We start from the raw sequence: 20,756 nt of genomic DNA on the forward strand, positions 1-20,756 counted from the left end.
ATGTCAGTGGTGGCTCCAGTTCTGTTCATGTCAGTTGTGTCTCCAATTCTATCTGTTTATGTCAGTGGTGGCTCCAGTTCTGTTTATGTCTGCTTACACTTTTTACTTCCGAGGCACACACTAAAGTCTTCCATGAGGACAACAGACTTAGCTATTCCCCCCAGAATTTCCAAGAGTCTCACCTGACATAGTTTCACAGCAGCATCTTCTTTGTGAATTATACCTTTAGTCAAGCTAAACTACGAGGCTTGAATTCGCTTTTCCTTCTATTACTGCTTCTGAATCCCCGCGTGGTGCAAACGGTTAACATGCTCAGCTGCTAAGCAAAAGGTTGGCAGTTTGGGTCCACCCAGAGTTGCTCAGAAGAAATGCCTGGCAATCTACTTCTAAAAACTCAGCCCTTGAAAACCCTGTGGGGCAGAGCTCTACTCTGACAAACATGAGGTCGCCACAAGTCAGGATCACATCAATGGCAATTGCCTCTGTGTCAGCATTTGCTTGAAATGTCTTTATCCAGCTGCTGTAATCAATCTTTCTGCTTCACTTGAGTTTAGATGCATTTCCTGTGAGTATTCAGAGATGGAGATCTTAGACAAAAATCAAGCTCACCGCTTAAGTCTGTTTTCTGCTCTAAGAAATTTCTGTTGTTTCTCGACCACCTTCTCTCCTTACCATTCTGCTCTCTCCTCTGAGAATTGAGTTTTCTAGGAAAACATACCCAAATGAACTCAGTTGCTGCAAACCTGAACAGAAAAATAACTCAGAAAAAATTTTTTAAAAATAAGAAAAACCTAACCACAAAGACCTTGTGGTTCTAGCCTCCAAATTCTTATATTTTATTAGTAGAGAAAATTAGTTCTTTGCCCTTTTGTACCATATTCTCAGAAAAGCCCATAATTCAATCTCTTGGTTCACTAAATCAGCCTTATATTTGTCCATTCCACAATTCAGCCTTTCTAGTAGATTTATTTCTCAATCATGTTTTTAATTTTCAATAATCCCAACTGGTCCTATTTCATAACAGCAGCCTATGGATATGTACTTACACTTTTTCTAAAAATACTCATTACTTTTTTAATGTTTTCTTCTCTTTCATGATTTAATGCTGTTTACTCGGGGCCTAGTTCTCCTCCTCCTGGAATGTGCTACATTTCTGTCTTGCTTTTCCTCAGTTTCTGATAAGAGTTTAAGCAGAACATCTTTGACAGGCAGAGTGTATTTCTCAATCTAAGCTTTTACTCCTATTCCTTTGGCAATAAATGTAGTTCTCATTTTCTGAAGGAGCCATGTGGTGCAGTGGTTAAAGTGCTCAGCTGCTAACCAAAAGGTCAGAGGTCTGAAACCATCAGCAGCTCCACAGGAGAAAGATGTGGCAGTCTGCTTCCATAGAGATTTACAGCCTTGGAAAACCCTATGGGGGTTGCTATGAGTTGGAATTGACTGGACAGCAGTGGGTTTGGTTTGGTTTTGGAACTGCACTTCAGAGCCCTGATGGTGCAGTGGTTAAAGCACTCAGCTGCTAACTGAAAGGTCGGTGGTTCAAATCTGCCAGATGACAGGTAGGAGAAAGTTGTGGCAGTCTGCTTCCTTAAAGATCTACAGCCTTGGAAACCCTATGTGGCAGTTCTACTGTCCTACAGGGTCACTATGAGTCTGAACTGACTGGATGATAATAGGATGGGATGGGTGAGACCATTTCCTGAAGCTGCAGCACCCTGCCCTGGGGGAGGGGGAGGGGAGGGTTTGCATGAAGTACATCTGCATCTTATTTCCTGGGAACAGGAGCTGCATTCCCTCAGAGCGGCAAGCATGACCCACTGTCTGGTCTGCACACCCACTCTGGCTGCCTCTCATGCCAGAGCTTCCACTTTAGAGAACTAAACTTTGGGCCACAGCTCGTGTGACAAATGCCAGAGACAGTTTCTGAAACCAGAAGTTGGCACGCTGTTCACCCCGTAATGAATTACCTGGAAAAACGCTGCTGGCCTGCTCCTGCTCCAGTCCCTGCCAGCCCGACCTGGGGCAAGAGGAAAGCTTGCTTTCTGAGGCTTGTTCTGTTCTCAGCCATCTCTGGTTGGTTTCACCACCAGCTGATAAGCGACTGCACTGTCTCCCTCACTAATCTCTACTGGTGGCCACCTTCCAGCTCTCTAGGAGAGTGACTTACTCAGGCAGTCATTTTAAATTAGAGCCAACCCAATACTGCTTCCGCCTAACTTGGAAATGTCCTTCAGAGGTCAAGTCTTCAAAAGAAGGGTCAAATATACACTCAGGGGAGGGGGTGGGAGGGCTGTTGTGAAGAGTACGGTTTGGGAGCAGCCAAATCCTAAAACAGTCAGTCCAGAAGAGAAGGCAATTAAATTCAACAGGTGACTGCTGGCTGGAAAAGCCAAATGCTGTTAGTTCTCTTTTCCTCTTGGCGACATCTGTTACTCAAAGTCTTACTTTCAGGACACTAAAGTAGGAAGAATAGAGTTGAAAGCACATGTAATTATAAATGAGTGATAGCAATAAATGGCAAATCAGTGCCCAGGCAATGAGAAGGTGTGAACTGTTAGTTTTACGCCAAGGAAATGAGGAACCCGTGCTCTGAATTTTCATAAGAAATTTTAAAGGAAGGGGAAAAAAGGTACAAGAGACTTCTGAAGAGACACTATGTACTTGTACAAAACAATTCAAGTGTTTTTTGTCATTTCCATGTGGAGGAAAAAAATCATATGAGTGAGATGAAAATGCCATTATTTATTTAAAATTTTATCTCCACAAAAAAAAAAAAAAAACTTATCAGGTAGGCAGCACAAAAATGTATAATCTGTTTTTAAAAGGGTGAACTAAAACACAAGGAAGGAAATAAACAGGCAAGGGTCACACAGTATTAATAAACAGAAATACAGACGGAGAAACTCCAACTTCTCAACTTTGAGGATCATGTGTTCCCAACTATAATACTATAATACACTCAGTAATAGAATGTGCATCGAAAACATTTATGTTTTGGCTTGCTCTACTGCTACTACTTGATTTTTCTTTGTAACTTTTGGCCTTCCCTAAATGCTTCTGTCTTTTGAAGATTTACTATAGGGCTTGGACTCTACTGGTTTCCGTCTGCCTTTAGCATCTTTTGTATCTTTGGTTATTGAAGACATTTACAAATGAACTTGATAAATTAAAACTTAAGGAAAATATCTATACTGAATATTATATCTCTAACTAGTTTTTCTTTCCCAAAAAGTATAGTTTTATGACTCTTTCATTCACTATGTTATTTTATAAGTACAAACTTACTTATGAAATATAGAAATGAGTCAAGACTAAGCTTTGACATTTTCCAATTACGTGATAGCAACACACAGCCCCCCAAACCACAGAAGTAACACATACAATTTAGCCAAAATTTGTAATATACTCACTTTTATCTATGCTTCCATATGAATCACTTGAAATTTGTGTTCCAATATGTCTCAACTCTAGAAACATACGGGGGAACAACAGTTAAAAAAACAAAACAAAACATATACACCCACACACAGACACACAGACACACAGAGACACAGACACACACACAGACACACACAGACACACAGACACACACACACAGCCTATCAAACAGTTTTAAAATAAGCATTAAGTGACTACTCACCCTTTTCATTTTTCTGTTTAGAAAATTCATCAAGTCTTTCCTGTTGAAAGAAAACATTAGTAATGTTTATAACGAAGAAGGAGTGCAGCCTCTCTAGACCACATGTAACCCTGGGCACCATAACAGATAGTGGCCACCGTTTCCTCTAGGCGGCTTCAGACATTAGTTGGGACACGTCGACATGTACAGAGAACGCTACGGGAGACCTGGAGCTAGGAATTCAAAATCCGTGCACATTGTTTTATCTGTTACCTGTGTCTTCTTAAATTCCTTTTCGAGTACTTTCTTTTCATTTCTCAGTTGCTTGAAGTCCTGAATTTGCTTGAAAGCAGCCTCTTTATTCAAGAGTAGAATGAAATAACAGAGAGAAAAATAATTTACCAACTTTACCACTACAGTTAATGAAATACTCAGTATCTCATCTATTCAAAGTTCTTATTTCTTAAGCTTTGAAACACATTTCATAAAAAGTTACGACTCCTTCACTATTTTATCAGAGTTACAGGACAAGAACACTTTCATTTTTAAACCACCAATTATAAAACCACAGAACGGGCAGAGGCCTAAAGAATCCACCCCAACGCAGGTACAGGCAACCCAAGCCATTCTAGTCAGGCAAGCACCCCGTGACAAAGACCCTCGGAGAGGGCGATGTCTGGTCTCCCTCGCTTGTCTCATGTATATGATCAGCAACCTTAGGTTTTAAAGATTTTAAAGAAATGTGATTTTTACCTCAGAATACAGTGAATACTATTCTCTTTATTTGGGGGAAAAAATAATCTTCTCTATGCTGACTACGGAGCCCTGGTGGTACAGTGGTTAAGAGCTCGGCTGCTAACCAAAATGTTGGCAGTTGAAATCCACCAGCCACCCCTTAGAAACCCTATGGGGCAGTTCTACTCTGTCCTATAGGGTTGCTATGAGTTGGAATCAACTTGATGACAACAGGTTTGGTTTCTTTTTCTCTGCTGACTACAAGAGCGCTGGTGGCGCAGTGGTTAAGTGCTCAGCTGCTAACCAAAAGGTCTGTGGTTCGAACCCATCATCCACTCCTCAGGAGAAAGATGTGACAGTCTGCTTCCAGTAAAGATTTACACCCTTGGAAGCCCTATGGAGCAGTCCTACTCTATCCTGCAGGGTCACTATGATCAGAGTCGATTCAACAGCAATGGCTTTGGTTTGGTAAGCTGACTATACATATTGCTACTCCTTTCTGGAATTCCCTTCTACAAGCGAACTAATCCTAATTCCTTCTGATCTCACTGTTTAAGAAATTTTTATAGCTCTTCGACAATTTATCCTGTTTTGGGCTCTAAATCACAAACCATTCAGATAAACTGTTAAGAATCTGAGCAGTGCTGACTTTAGACGAGTATGTTCAAATACACTTGCTCTGGGAAAATAATACCCTCAACACCCAAGTGGTCATCCTCTCCTCACACTTCTGAACGGGCTGGATTACTTCTTTACGTGACATCTATGCTAAACTTTCTACTAGGAAAAAGGCTGGTGTTCAATGGAAAACAGAGACTACACTCTGGCCGCGAAGGCTGTCTGTTCTGTAAGCTGTACGTAAGCTGACTGGTATTCCAGGGCTCTTTAAGATCACGTCCTTCAAGAACTCCACACACGAACAGGAGAAGGCTGGACCAGAAAAGAAGACAGTAATGTGGTTCTCACTGCCAGACTGTCAACATCTGTGCAGCGATCAAATCAAAACATCTAGAGCGTGAGTCTAAAAAATCCCAGGCAACTGGTATTCTGTTAAGTCCTGACCCAATTATTTACATTGTTATCCCACACTCTACATGCAAATAACCCAGTATCTGAAGTAGAGCACTGTCTGTAAGATAAAATAGCAAGTATCAGAGTCAGTAACCCAAAGGAGAAGGTCCTTAGGTGGCACAAACAGTTCACACTCAAGTACTAACCTCAAGGTTGGTGATTTGAACTCACTCAGAGGCACCATGGAAGAAATGGCCTGGCAATGTGCTTATGTAAAGATCACAGCCAACAAAACCCTATGGAGCAGTTCTACTCTGCAACACATGGGGTCACCATGAGTCAGAATCGACTCAACGGTAACGGGTTTATTCACTGATTTATTTTTTGGTTAGCCCATAGTAGATGAGAGAATTGCTACAGGCCAGGCTAAAATTAAAGTAAGAAGGGGTACAGGGATGGGTCTGGCAAAGCCCCAACTGTCTCTACTTGCTATTAGGTCCTGTCCCAATTTGCCAATGAAGAAGAAAAGAAAAAGAAGAGACCTTAAGTTCAATTCCTATGGATTCCTGAAAAGGTTATTAGCTGAAGTGGGAGGACTTAATAGATTCTTATACGGCCCCCTTGCACTCTGCCTAGTCACTGAAGACTAGATGACCCAAATAAAAGGAGGAGGTGTGTGAGAGGATCAAGTACAAGCGTGCCCAACTCCCATGTACGGAAACTCATTGGAATCTCTCTATGGATCTGTCATAACTACTGAAACGCATCAAGCTTCGGGACACTAAAAGCAGTAAGCTTTTCTAGTAACCACTTATTTCCCTAGGAAAAATGAGAACAGTCCATGAGATCCAACCTTCAAAATTAAATCCTTTCATTAGCTGCTACTTTTTGTAGCAAAAGTAGGCCATTGTTTTGAGGGCAACAACGTTTCAAGGATTTGCCATATTACATTTGCACGTCACCATCAGGAGAAAAGGCCTGGCAATCTACTTCTGAAAAGTTGGCTGTTGAAAACCCAATGGAGCACACATACATAGGGTGGTCATGAGTTAGAGTCAACTCGACGGCCACTAGGTTACGGGGTTATCCAGTAACAGGTGAGTGTAGGATTCAAACATTTTCCCAACAGAACTGTTAACACAGTCATAAAGGAATTCACCATTGAAAACTACACCCACTAAACTATTTGTTCAAATACTCTAAACTCAAATAGTTAAAAATGATTTGTGTAATTACAAATGACTTCCATTAGCCAAATAACAACAGCACCAATTACCTTCCAGCTTCTTCACCTTGGCTTCTAGTTTCTTCTTCCTAATAATTTCACAAGTTAAATGGTAAGAAATAGTATAACAGAAAAAATACATATATATGACAGTGCAATATGTGGTACACATTTTTTAAAATTTACTAAGATTTGTATAAAAAAATTTAGTCCCTACTAGCATCACCCATCAACTGAAATTTCCAGCAACCTAAGAAAAAACAGTACATCATTGTGTGCAGGATTTCTCAAATGGATTACAGAAATCGCTGTCATTTAAAGATGTCATGGACCTCCCAAGCTCTGCCATTCTACCTCTGAGACCTTAGTCAAGTCACTTAACTTCCTGAACCACAGTTACCCAACTATGAACAGAGCAGACGGACTCAGATCATCTCCAAGATTTAAGCCAGGGTCCAAGCCAGGGTCCATTTCACCTGTTACTTTTTAGAAGCACACAATTATCAACTATGCACACAGATTCACACTGAGTATGACATTCCTGTTCACACTGCGCTTTACAGAGGTGGTGGCTGGAGATTGCACGTGATTTAATATGGATTATTGAGAGTCCGAGAAATTTGGCAACTCTGGGAAAGACCTTCCAAGTTATTGCTTTATTATATCTACATTAAACTAAATTACTGGATACACAGCTCACAAGCTTGTTTTGTGATTAATGTTAACACAGTATTAAACCTCAAAAAAAAAAATCAATCAGATGCCTGAATGGCCTTTTTATTAATGGAAACAGACACACGTTGAATATGCTATCTGTTAAAATACTGGTACATAGAAAGGAGTCGATAACTATTCTTTTACATACAGACACCCATGCATACATACAGAGACATGAAAACTTCACCATGGAGTCTTTCTTTGTGCCAGACTTTTAACATATGATGGCTTATTTATTCCTCGTTACTCCTTCAAAGGAGTCCTAGGGGCGGAACAGGTTAGCAGTTCAAATTCACCCAGCAGCGATCTGCTCCCATAAAGACTGGAGCCTAGAAAACTCTATGGGGGCAGTTCTACTGTCACATGGGGTCACTATGAGTCGGTACCTAACACCACCACCACATATGTCTTCAAAATAGGTATTATTTCCATTTTATATATATGGAAACCAAGGGTGAGTGACAGACTAATTTAAGATCACACAGCTAATCATGGCTAACAAACCCCAAAACAGAGAAAAGACAAACACTACCGATGCATGGGTTATCCATTTTCAGAAATGAAAACCCTATTTCCATAGCCATTTTAAAACACTTACTGAGCGTCACTTTTCAAACATTCTTCTTTTACACGAGCATATTCCTGATGAGTTTCCTGATACAACTTAAGAGAACTCTAGAAAAGGAAAGATTATTATACAATCAGAGCTAGACAAAATACAATGCTGTGGTTGTTTGCTTAGACAATTTTCTCTGCATAGTTAAAACATGTAATAAAGAATTTCTATAGAAATAGAGAAATAAGTCACTTAAAATACGTGAGACCTCACACAATACATGTCAGTACTAAAAAGCACGATTTGAGCAAGACGTGAGGAGCAGACACTATTGCGAAAGACGCCCCGGGAACAGGCTGAGCATCCACTCAGCTTGGCTACGCCCCATCTCGCGCAAACCACCTAGCTCTGCTGCCTTCATTTCTTCATCTGTAAAGGCCATGATTCTAAGATTCCCACAAAGAGTAAAGCACAATTTATTCAAAAAACCGGTTTACAGCATTTAAACCAACTGTCTAACTGTCTTATCGCAGTTTGAGTGTGAAAAGGAGAGTCTGAAGGGATAAATTTCTCAGCATTTTCATGTTTGAAGTAGGCATCTTCCACCCAGTGCTTCATCTTGGCACGGCATCACTGAGAAGATCTAACACATCACCAACCGGGTAAAGGAAATCAACTCTCGTCTCAAAGCTTACTTACAAGAACATTTTTGAAGGCCTCTCATTTTGGGTATCTCTCACTGACAACGAAAAACCACAAGGAGCCAAACATTCATAATTATGAAAGAATATTAAGGAAAAAAAAAAAAACAAAGCTGGCAGGGTTATTAAGGTAAAAATGTACAGACACTGCTTAGAAGGAACATTGACTGGTGTATGAATTCTAAGAGCGGGTTATTTAAAGGCCATCTCAACTCAAACCCTTCTGTAAGGCAAACTGCACCAGGTGAGAGGCCCTGAGTGTTTTACTCACCACTGTTCTGCCCAAGGCTAGAGCTGTGCCTGCAGAATAAATAGTCTTTTTCCTCTCGATCACATCTGCCCCCTACACACACATACACACACACTCAGAAGCATACACACACAAGGATTTCTCTATCTTTAAGTGGGAATCTTTCCATGCAGCTCTATCCTTGTGGCAAGAAAAAAATTTGAAAAAACAAAGGGCTAACAATGCAGGGCACACAGAACCATAAAAATTCAGCTAAACGGTTCCTGTACCGAGCCTCTCAAAAAGCTACGCAACTGACACAGTACCACCTGGCTCACGACTACGGTGAGGACGAAGCCCCCATCTCCTGGTTCTCTGAGTACAGGAACACACCTGAAGACTCCTGAATAGGATTTACTTCTGTTGTTAATAAATAAAACTTCTCCTTGTCCCTGTTATACTAAATAAGCAGGTTCTAACTTACTGAACATAAACCTTGGTAGGAAAACAGCTTTAGGTACCTTTTTCTCCTCTAGTTCTGCTTTTAACGACCCCAGCTCTTCCTGACATTTCTGCAGAGGAGAAATTTTTTGAAGCATCTGTTCCACTTGGTGATGCAGGGTACTATTCTCTCTAAAAAGGGACAATGTGTTAACGTTATAATACAAAGGTATAGATAGTGAATTACCAAATATATCAATCTAGTGATTTTAGATTTTGTTTCTAACTTACAAAATAAAAGGAGTGAAAAAAAGACTTTCTCTTTATAAACCCACTTCCTCTATTAATACAACATGATCTTCAAATCGCTTTTTATTTCTGTGGCATTATAGTCTATATTTTAGTAAAAAAAAAAAAAGCAAATTGAGAGGCAATTACAGTAGATTCCAAATCTGCTAAAAACATATTAAAGAATGATTTGCCAAACAACCTGGCTCTTCCAATCATGAACTCATTCCCATTTATTCAAATTAAATAAGAGGTAATTTTGTGCTCTCAGATTATTATGTTTTACCTTTCTAAATGATAAATGTAATCAGAGAACGAAACATCACTAAAATTTTAAGTAAGTGTATTTATAAAATTGTTTAAAATAACACATGGTAAACACATTAAATAGCCCAATTCACATATATAATAACAATCTGATATCACTATGCTTCATCTGAATGGCAATGTGATCAGTAAGTTCATGAAAAGTAAAACACCAGGCTGTAATTGAAGACCACAGTAATAAATTCACTTGGACCATTTGATAGTAAGGAAAATGCAAACTTTCTTTTATCATGAGTATCAAAGCAGCATGAGGCATTTTACTTGAATATGTTAAAAAACCTCCCCTGATAAACATAAACCAACTACTCAAGTAAGTGCCGTTATTAACTGTTAAAATAGGTGGCTTACCTTCTTGCAAACTGCAGCTGTAAACCTCGTTAAGGAAAACTCTGAAAATTTTATCTACCGATAATTGTCTGGAGATAACGTTCACTTTAAAGTATCTGTAATAACCTATGTGTTCAACCTACATACAGACATGATCCTAAATCCTGGAAAACAATATTCAAAGCTCCATTTATAACACAGCAATAAGACTTTTTACTGAGTTATTCCTCTTTACCATAACATGTACCAAAAGCCAACACATCTATTTCTCTAAATTTAAAAAAAAAAAAGTCCTCTGTTTAAATATATTATTGATTAGGATTAAGTTAAATAGATAAAGAGAAAACAATATAAAACAAATGGAAAATATATTGCTTCATACTATATATGCCAGAATCCCCAAACAACCTATCATTCAATTCTCCAATAGTCCAGGGAAAATTTTCAGCAAACAAGAGTTATGTGCTCACTGAAACCACATATAACTGTACTTAAAGAGTAATGAGAAAAGAAATACAGGGAGACTATAAAATTGAGATAATCCTTCATTTTTACAATTGATACAATGTATACAATTTGATAACCTCATTTCTTATCTCATGCTCCCAGTAAGATGTTCTAACACAGCCCCGATAATACCTTTAAGTTTCTCTCCTATGAATTCCAATACTTATATCACAATACAGTAAATGTGTATACAAAATGTCCAGGCCCTCCTGTGTTAGAAGGTAAGCTTCTCAAGGTCAAGAACCATGTTTTATTCATCCTAAATTACAGCTGGCTTTACAACATAAAAAGGTTCAATTAACACCCAGTGAAATAATACACACTCCCTGCCCTTCAGAAAGAGGTGTTAATAATCATTAAAATGGCCAGAATTACACACAAAAAAGTAAAGAGCTAAAATAAAAATACTAATTATCATAGTGCACTTACTGAAGAACTAGCTTCCCCATCTTGATAAAAAGGAGAAAATCGACTGCTATTTCAGTAGCAAAAGGAACCACGTATGTAATTAAACCGTTTTAAAGCTGTGACACTGATGACCGAGCTGTGGAGCAAACTACTGCACACTCGGGATTAAACAAATAGACGCCTGGGGCAGATGTCAAATGTGTCACCAATCAGAGCAGCTACGGCCAAAGACAGTATCACATCATAGAATGAACTTCTGAAATTCAAGAATAATCAAAAATTGTTTACCAATTAAAAAAAATTATTTTGGTAATTTTTTTTTTTTATTTGTTTGCGGCCAAATTTTAAAAGAGTGAAACAATGTCCTTGCTAGATTACATTCATAATTACTTAAAAAGCTGACACCATTTCCTCTCAAAGGATACAATGAACATGCTCTGAATACTGGAATTAACTGCCCTTTAATCCCCCTGCTTATTTAAAAGTAGTTGCAATAATTGTTTTTGTAGTAAAATTATCAGCTTTCACAATCATCAATTACTCAATTATTCTTACAATAATATACAATTTAATCATAAAGTTAAATGGATCAACAGTTCAACAAATAAAGCACATGAGATTTTCAATGACCTATTATTTCTAAATGTGGAAGTTTAGATACTAAAATCAAATCTAATGGCACGCCTTGATCTATTATGTTACTCTGAGAGCACAAATTAGAAACGATGGTGACAACAGAAACAAATCCTAAGCGATCGAGCTCAGGGACATCAGAAACACCACTGAAGCAGTCCTTAGGCTCCTGCAAAGTTAAACTGCGAATCTGACCCAATCAAGAAGCTACGGCGGAACTTCAGGAAATCCCTAAAATGTAGAGGTGTTTTATTTTAATGGGAGAATTTTTATATTTTTATGTGATAAATTTAATTCACAGTAAAGATGATCACGACAAGACATTAAACTACCGATTAGAGTCATTTTTTTTTTTAACCTGCCAAGAAAATATTTAACACAGGCTGACTACACTACTAGTGCCCCCTAAATGGTTACCAGAAGGCGGAACTGTCTGGTGAATGCCTAAGACTGTCTGTGAACATAACATTACACTGTTACATCTGTATGACTTTAGGTAGACACATAACATTACACTGTTTCTAGGTGACTCTGGATATACACAGAATTTCATGACAAATCACAAAAACCATTACTAAAAGTCAATTTCCCAACATTCTGAATAATGTTACTAATGGCCTTCTTGCAGAAACCCCAGCATAACACGCAGACAGCATCGTACTCAGCATTATGTTATTCCTGCACCTGAACAACCTGTGTCATTACAGGTGAGAAACACCTATCCATGACAAAGCCTGTGACTTTAAGAAAACAGAATCAATGACAAAAGCAACATTAAGAATTTTTTAATGCTGGGCTCCACTGTTCCAGCTGTCTCCGTTTCAGAGCTCATCATATTTACTGAAAACGTAAAAGAACTAGCTGCTCTCTGCACTTACGAGAACTGCTACTTACATGAATATCAGCCTCCAGGAGACACCTATGGAACAAACTCCCCTCCCATTTAAGCAATTACAAATAATTAATAAATTCAAAAGAAAAAGCCAGTAAAAAGGATATCATCACATTTCTTCTGATATTCTGTTAACAAATTACTGTAACAAAGAAAAGAATCAGGTTACTTTGCAAACCTAGAAAATATACTATGTTAAAATCATGTTTCAAAACATGCAAGGCACACTCCCTTCTTAGGTTTCCTGCAACAAATATATTCTGACTATGTCTTGGGCTGAGCTCACAAGTAGTTTTATTCTAATCAGCACCATGGAGGCACCCAGAAAGGAAACTGGAGGTCTCATTTCAGCCTTAGGGGCCTAAAACCATCACCTGCTTATGCTAGTTTGTTAGGTTTACAAAGTTCTATGAAACACATGCAAATATACTTACTCTGTATTAATAATCTTTTGCTTCAAGGTAATTAATGCATCAACATATTCATTTAAATTCTGGAAGAAAAAAGCTGCAGTCAGCCATTTGTGTTTCTGTAACATATAATTACTTTATGTAACTATGTTATTTACAATAAAACATGGACATACTGTTCAATGCATTACATAAACATCTTAGGAGTCGTGGAGTTGGTTCATAGAGACCCCACGGACAACAGAACGAAACACTGCCCTGCCCTGCGCCATCCTCACAATCGCTGCTATGTTTGAACCCACGGGTGCAGCCACCGAGTCAATCCATCTCGTTGAGGGTCTTCCTCTTTCTCACTGACCTTCTACTTTAGCTAGCATGATGTCCGTCTCCAGGGACTGGCCCCTCCTGATAACATGTCCAAAGAACCAGTGGCACAGCTTCCGCGTCACAGCAACACACAAGCCACCACAGTACAACAAACTGACAGATGAGTGCTGGTGCATAAACATCAAAACCAACCCCCCAAAAAACAAAACACCAAATCCACTGTCGTTGAGTCGATTCCAACTTAGAGCGACCCTAGAGGACAGAGTAGAACTGCCCCACAGGGTTTCCAAGGAGCGGCTGATGGATTCCAACTGCCGACCTTTGGGTTAGCAGCCAAGCTCTCAACCGCTGTTCCACCAGGGCTCCACAGAACTATGTCAACAGGGACAGATTACCAATGAGCAAGGTATACACAGGCTTAACTGTGTTTACTTACCAATCTGTAGTGTACAATTTCACTGGTTTTTCACATTGACGATGTGGTGAAACCCATGCAAAACTGCATACTAAAAGCTTAGGAAGTAAGCAAAATTAAGCCCGTGCGTATCTTGCGTACTGTAAGCCGGTGCAGACTGTGCTGCCTGGTTAATCAGCCCCTGGGTGACCATCTACTCTTTGTGCTCTGCATACAGCACACACGTGAGCTCTCGCTAAGTCTCTGGGTGATGGCACTCCTCCAACAGCCAGGAGCTGTAAAGATGCTCAGCCAACTGACTGTTCAGCACCATGGTGTTCACCCGGCATAGTTTCTGAAAGGATTGAAGACTACCCAAAGAGACACACAAGAAAATAATAAAAGTAACATGGGGTAAGAATAGGAATACTAAAACGGGGCCCAGATTATAAGGTTAAGCACTACTACTAACTTAAAGGTTGGTGGTTCAAGCCCACCCACAGGTGCCAGACAGGCCTGGTGAGATCTGCTTCCAAAACACCACGGCCTCCAAAACCCTGTGGAGCAGCTCTATTCTGCACACATGGGGTCACTGTGAGTCGGATTCAACTTGACAGCACTAACAACAACATATTATACTTTAGGGACCCACTAAATTTGACTCTAAATAACTGCAACAATTTGAAAGAGAAAACATGGTTAGTTACAAGATTCAAATGTTCCTAAGATTTCAAAACAAGCTGATTTTTTTTTTCTGTTTAACTGGCTTTCCTTTAACGTCTCCTTTCTTTATCAGTAAATACCTCAGAATGTATCTCTAACAAATGACCCATCACCATCTAGTCGATTCTGACTCACGACAACCGTACAGGACAGAGTAGAACTGCCCTATAGGGTTTGCAAGGAGTACCAGGTGGATTCGAACTGCCGACCTTTTGGTTAGCAGCCGAGCTCTTAACCACTGTGCCACCAGGGCTCCATTCTAACAAATAAGGACTTTTTAAGAAACAATCACAATAATCTTTTCACACTCAACAATAATTCATTAAAATCCAGACTGTGCTCAACTGTTACTGACTATCTGAAGAGAATTTTTTTCCTATGTAACCCAAGTGACTCTGAGAAGCATTTTCCTTTATGGCAATATCTATATCTTCTTTGCAGTTATACATGTAGTTTATCTGTTAAAACAAAAACTCCACACATTTAAGTATCTAACTGTAATCCCATCACCCGTCAATAACCACTCTCAAGCTCCATCCTTTCAGAATTGTTACTGCATACGCATATATGTTTGGATGTACTCAAATTAACAATTTTCTGTTGAAGGACATTTAGTTTCTTGTCAAGTCTTTATTAACAGCTTGCAAGGAGTTTCCCTGTCTCCTCACTTGGGATTTTCCTGAGGATAAAGTCCAAGCAGCAGTGGTATGGACCAGAGAATGTACTTACACGTTCAACGCTGGCACACACTGGCAGTTACAATCCTCACCCACAGCTTCTGTGTCTCAGCTTCCAGCAGCCTCGCTGAGGCTCAGACACGTACGCTGTGGGTGACGACTGTAACTGATAGGAGCCCTGGTGGCACAGTGGTTAAGCGCTCAGCTGCAAACCGAAAGGTCAGCAGTTCAAATCCACCAGCTGCTACTTGGAAACCTTATGGGGCAGTTCTACTCTGTCCTATAGGGTCGCTATGAGTCGGAATCGACTCCACGGCAACAGTATTGGTGTGTTTTTTTTTGGTCACCCTTGATAACATGAGAGCAATATTTTTCATTCATAATTCATTATTAGTGAGGTCAAGGAATCTCCCTTATCTCTTCTGGCATTCATATTTTTTTTCTTTTATTAAAAGCTGGTTAATGCCATTTGCGCAACTACGTTAACTGATTTCACTATGTGAAAATTTTTAAACTTCTGTGTGGCACTGGACACCATAAAGTTAAACAGTAGCCAAAAAATGACAACCTTGAAGGAATCATTAAAATACATGAGACAAAGTATCCATAGTTTAGAAGCAACTCCTATAAATCAATCGTAAGAAAACAAGTGTGTCATTTGTGATGAGGGGGCTTCACAGCTATGAACTGCCAGTTCACAGGTGAAGAATCTGGAATGGCCAAAAGACATTAAAAAAAAAAAAAAAACTTCACCTTTTTGGAATAAAAAAAATGCAAGTTAAAATAACAAGGATGTACTAGACTAAAAAAAAATTATAAACTGGTTAAGTATTTAGGATAATGAAAACTCATATAATAGGTGGTAGTGGCTGAAGAACAACTTGGCACTATCTAACAAAATAAAAAATACATACGATGATAATTTTCTCTATTTCCAATCCTTGTGCCCCTAATGTCCTCTATGCAAGTTTTCTACATCTCTTGTTAGATTTTATTCCACGGAAACTTTCGTTTCTATCGCTAGTATGAATGCTTTTTGTTTTTTAATTATTTTGGGTACGCAGTAAAATTACTGATTTTTGTCTGTTGATCTTGATTCCAGCAAACTTATATTACAACAGTCACTTATAAACGCAGATGCAAAAAAGCTAAATAAAATACTTGGAAAGCAAATCTAACAGTGTGTTAAATAATGCATCTGCAGATTTTCTTGGATTTTCTATGTAAATAATTATATCACTCACCTATAATGATAGTTGTAGCCTTTCTTATGTTTACACTTCATTTATTTGCCTTTGAATTGGCTCAGTACAGTGTTGACTACCCGGAGTAAAAACAGGCATCCTTGTCTTAAACTGAATTGGTCTAAACCACTCTGCTCTATGTTTCTGGTTGATACCTTTTAACCAGGTTATGAAACTTCTATAGTAGTTTGCTAAGAAGTTTTACCATGTGTAAGTATTACATTTTACCAAAGAAATTGCTGCATCTATTTTGGGTAAATGTGTTATTTGTTTCTCCTTTGGCATATCAATGCAATGAAGATTTTCTAATGTTGAAGCAGTCTTGTATTCATGGGATAAAAATAACTGAATACTATGTAACCTTTCAGGGGAAACCCTGGGGGCTTAGTGGTTAAGAGCTAAAGGTCAGCAGTTGAATCCACCAGGCGCTCCTTGGAAATCCTTCCTATGGAGCAGTTCTGCTCTGTCCTGCAGGGTCACTATGACTCAGATCGACTCAGGGGCAATGGGTATTATGTAACCTTTAACTTATTTAGTAAATAAACACCCTGCTGGATTCAATCCCCTAATACTCTGCTTGGTTTTTTCCTCTCTGCTCATGAGCGATAGGAGTCTATACTTTCTTACTGCCCTGGCCCGGCTTTGCTAACAAGGTGATGCGTGGCACATAAAATAAGTGACAACCATCCCTCTTTCTGGTTTCTGGAACAGTTTATGAGTAATCTGTTCATAAAGTGGAAGGAGGAGGGAAACCCTGAATACCTCACATGCATTAACAAACAAGACCAGAACTCATACTGCAAACTGCATATGACACCAAGACACCTGGCCTGAGTTTCGCTGCTCCTGTGGCGACCGCGGCCGGCAGTGAGCGCGGCCGGCAGTGAGCGCGGCTGGCAGTGAGCACTACCTGTGCCGGGAGCCAGGGTCGGTGCTCCACGGGCTGAATGGCATTTAACCAGCACAGCTCTGAAGGAGGCACAATTACTTCCTCCGTTTCACAGATGAGGAAACTGAGATGCGGAGGGGTTAAATGACCCGCTCAAAGGAGCAGAGCCCACTGACCGCAGTGGCAGGCGTGTCCCTGTGCCCTTCGTCACTGTGCCTCGCTGCCCATTTTCCACTCAGACTGAGAAACAGTGATGGTCAGTGGGCAGCAACAGAGGAGAATGAGAGCAACAGACTTCTGCACAGAGAGGGTGGTGGTTCTTAGTCGTCATCGCATCGATTCCGACTCATGGCGACCCCACGTGTGCAGAGTAGAACTGCTCCATAGGGTTTTCAAGGCTGTGACCTTTCGGAAGCAGATGGCCAGCTCTGCCCTCCGAGGCGCCTCTGGGAGAGTCTGAACTGCCAACCTTTTGGCCAGTAGTCCAGCATTTAACCTTCTGAACTATCCATTTAGCCATAAAAGTATTTTACTTACAGATATGAAAGTCCATTAAAGAACATACACTTGGAAAACAATTAAGTGGTTGTCTCTTGGAAAGGAGAGCTGCTGGTCATCTTAACATAGCTGGCCGTCTCTTTAAACTATTTTCATATAGCCCCCCCCCCCAAAAAAAAAAAAAACCACTGCTGTTGGCTGAATTCCAACTCATACAGACCCTGTACAACAGAGCAGAACTGCCCCAGGGTTTCCAAGGCTGTAAATGTTTGCGGAAGCAGACTGCCACATCCTTCTCCCACAGAATGGCTGGTGGGTTTGAACCGCCAATGTTTTGGTTAGCAGCTGAAGGCTTCAACCACTGAGCCAACAGAGATCCTCAGGTTCATATATAACTGGTAAAAACAAAAACATCACAAAACGAGCCACTGCTAAACTAAAACTAGGAAAACTAATCACAGAGCAAGGAAGACGACTTCCTGGTTTTCCTACGGCAAACCAAGTGTTAGTCCGTGGCTAACACTTTTTTCTAAGGTCTGGTTGCACGTTGGGTGCCATGTAATCGATTCTCACAGCAACCCTGTGTAACAGAGCAGAACTTCCATTCTCAGCTGCAATCTTTAAGGAAGCAGATCCTCAGGTCTCTCTCCCACAGCCCACTGGGTGGGTTTCAATCATCAGCCTTTCAGTTAGCAGCCGTGCACTTAACCACTGCCCCACCACGGCTCCGCAGCAGCTTAAATTTGGTCAGACAGTGCAATACCCTAATAAAACGTTTTTTCCAATTTGATTCAATTTTATGTCACTTGCAAGCAAGGTCTCTAAACAAGGATCTTTGAGACTGCAAAAGGTTAGCAGAGCCCTCTGATCACAACAGCTCCGCCTGAGGAGTGTCCTGGCTCCTGGGGTGGAAGTGGGCCAAAGGCGCTCCCCCTCCCAGGAAATGCTAAGGCATTGTTTCTCTGATTATTGCTTTGTTTCGCAGTTCTTCTCTGTCCTACTGGAACTCGCATTACAATGTCTACTGAAGGCTTAGATTTATTTTCAATTCTTTCTGCTTTTCTCTCATTATTTCCATCTTTTGTTTTTCTTTGCCTTCTGGGTGACTTCTTCTGGCTATACTTTATCACTAATACAACCCCCAGAGTAGCCCATTCTGTTACTTAAATTATTTGTCCTCTATTTACTTCTTTCCTGTCGCAGACTATTTTAATTTCGCACATACAATATCCTCCTGTCACTGTGGGCAAGTAGTGCTTAGGAGAAACCCCCTCAATGCTCCCATCTTCCCTTCTCTTGGGAGTGGGGGGTGCCTGGGCAGCCTTGGGGAGGAACCAGCCAAGCAGGCCTGAAGAGAGAAGGGCGCAGAAAGACGATAACGTAGTCAGGGAAGACGGTTATGCTAAGCGAACCAGTAAACTGCTTGAACGTATACTATACGGAGCAGGGTTTCTCAACTCCAGCCCTATCGACACGACACTCTTGGGGCTGGATAACTGCTGTTGGGGGTGGGGTGGGGTCTGTCCTGTGCACTGAAGGATGATCAGCAGCATCCCCGGTCTCTACTAACTAGATGCCAGTAGCACACCCTCCAAGGTATGTGCGCAGAAAACATGGCAGGCCTGAGACTCTCATCCTTACAAAGGCCTGCCTGCAAGGTAGGCCCTTAGCATTCAGGAGCTTGGACCACAGGAGGGTTCTCACTGTTCCCCAAACAGAAAGTAGCTCACAGTGCCTGTCTGCACAAACCACGTGGTTTATGCTAAATACCTGCCCTCTCTCTGAGCATCTGAAATTCTGCAACATATGGGGCAGAGAGCCCGTGACCCAAACCAAACCAAACCTGCTGCCATCGAGTCAATTCTGACTCATAGTGACCCTACAGGACAGAGCGGAACTGCCCCATAGTTTCCAAGGAGCGCCTGGTGGATTCGAAAACTGCCGACCCTGTGGTTAGGAGCCATAGTACCTAACCACTGTCCCACCAGGGTTTCCACCAAACTGACCAGCCCCCATAAAAACCCTGGGCACCACGTCTCTCATGAGCTTCCCTAGTAGACAACACGTCGCATGTGTTGTCTCCATTCATTGCTGGAGGAATGAAGCGCATCCTGTGTGACTCCACTGGGAGAGAATTCTGGAAGCTCGCGCCTGGTTTCCCCTGGACTCGCCCCACACGCCTCTTCCCTTTGCTGACTTTGCATCGTATCCTTTCACTGCCGTCAGTCCCAGCTGGGAGCTCAGATACTCCATGCCCAGGCCTAGAGTGCTCCTCGCAGACCACTGAGCCAGGGGGTGGTCTTGGGGTCCCAACACAGCCTGACAACCAACAGTGTCCGCACACCTGGCGAAATAATCCCTGGGAGGCAAAACCACCTGCATGAGAACCACTGATAACAGGCAGAGTATGATGGGTCTCACTGCTGAAGACAATACTCACAAACTTGTAAAATGGGAACACTGCAGAGAACCCTGAGGGGTCGGCTTTGAACTGAGAGGAATACAGGTTGTATATAATATGCACATTATCATATTACACAAATATATATGTACATCCCAAAAAAACCCGTCACCATAAAGTTGATTCCGACTCATAGCGACCCTACAGGACAGAGTAGAACAGCTCCATAGGATTTCCAAGGGGCAACTGGTGGATAGGGACTGCCTACCTTTTGGTTAGCAGCTGAGCTCTTAACATTGCGCCACCAAAGCTCCATATTTATATAATAGTATAAATTTTATATTATTACATAGTATCACTTATTATAATATTAATTATGTATTATCTATATAATGTTATATATACATATACTAATACAGAAAGGTATGTACACATGCATGCAAAAACTCTGTGTCTTTGTTCTGTATGACAGGCTAAAAGTAATGACACCATAGTAGCAATGAGCGTATCTAGAGCTAAATTTTCATTTCTAAACGCCATCCTCTGCTAAAAGGAACCACGGCCCCTTAGGTAAATG

The 20,756-nt window shown here is 40.7% G+C and overlaps 1 protein-coding gene across 1 annotated transcript in view; it reads right to left on the reverse strand.

Moving 5' to 3' along the window:
• The window catches only part of ICE1 (interactor of little elongation complex ELL subunit 1), an 83,943-nt gene that overhangs the window by 56,128 nt on the left and 7,059 nt on the right, over nucleotides 1-20,756 (reverse strand). The window contains exons 2-10 of the mRNA XM_004380304.2: nucleotides 13,051-13,109; nucleotides 12,724-12,758; nucleotides 10,198-10,216; nucleotides 9,315-9,426; nucleotides 7,906-7,982; nucleotides 6,642-6,679; nucleotides 3,893-3,975; nucleotides 3,641-3,680; nucleotides 3,411-3,467 (exon numbers count right to left, since the gene is read on the reverse strand). Of these exons, the coding sequence (XP_004380361.1) occupies nucleotides 3,411-3,467; nucleotides 3,641-3,680; nucleotides 3,893-3,975; nucleotides 6,642-6,679; nucleotides 7,906-7,982; nucleotides 9,315-9,426; nucleotides 10,198-10,216; nucleotides 12,724-12,758; nucleotides 13,051-13,109 (520 nt within the window). The remainder of the gene's footprint in view (nucleotides 1-3,410; nucleotides 3,468-3,640; nucleotides 3,681-3,892; nucleotides 3,976-6,641; nucleotides 6,680-7,905; nucleotides 7,983-9,314; nucleotides 9,427-10,197; nucleotides 10,217-12,723; nucleotides 12,759-13,050; nucleotides 13,110-20,756) is intronic.

The sequence above is a fragment of the Trichechus manatus genome, unplaced genomic scaffold (assembly GCF_000243295.1).
Source record: "Trichechus manatus latirostris isolate Lorelei unplaced genomic scaffold, TriManLat1.0 scaffold00072, whole genome shotgun sequence".
NCBI lineage: Eukaryota > Metazoa > Chordata > Mammalia > Sirenia > Trichechidae > Trichechus > Trichechus manatus.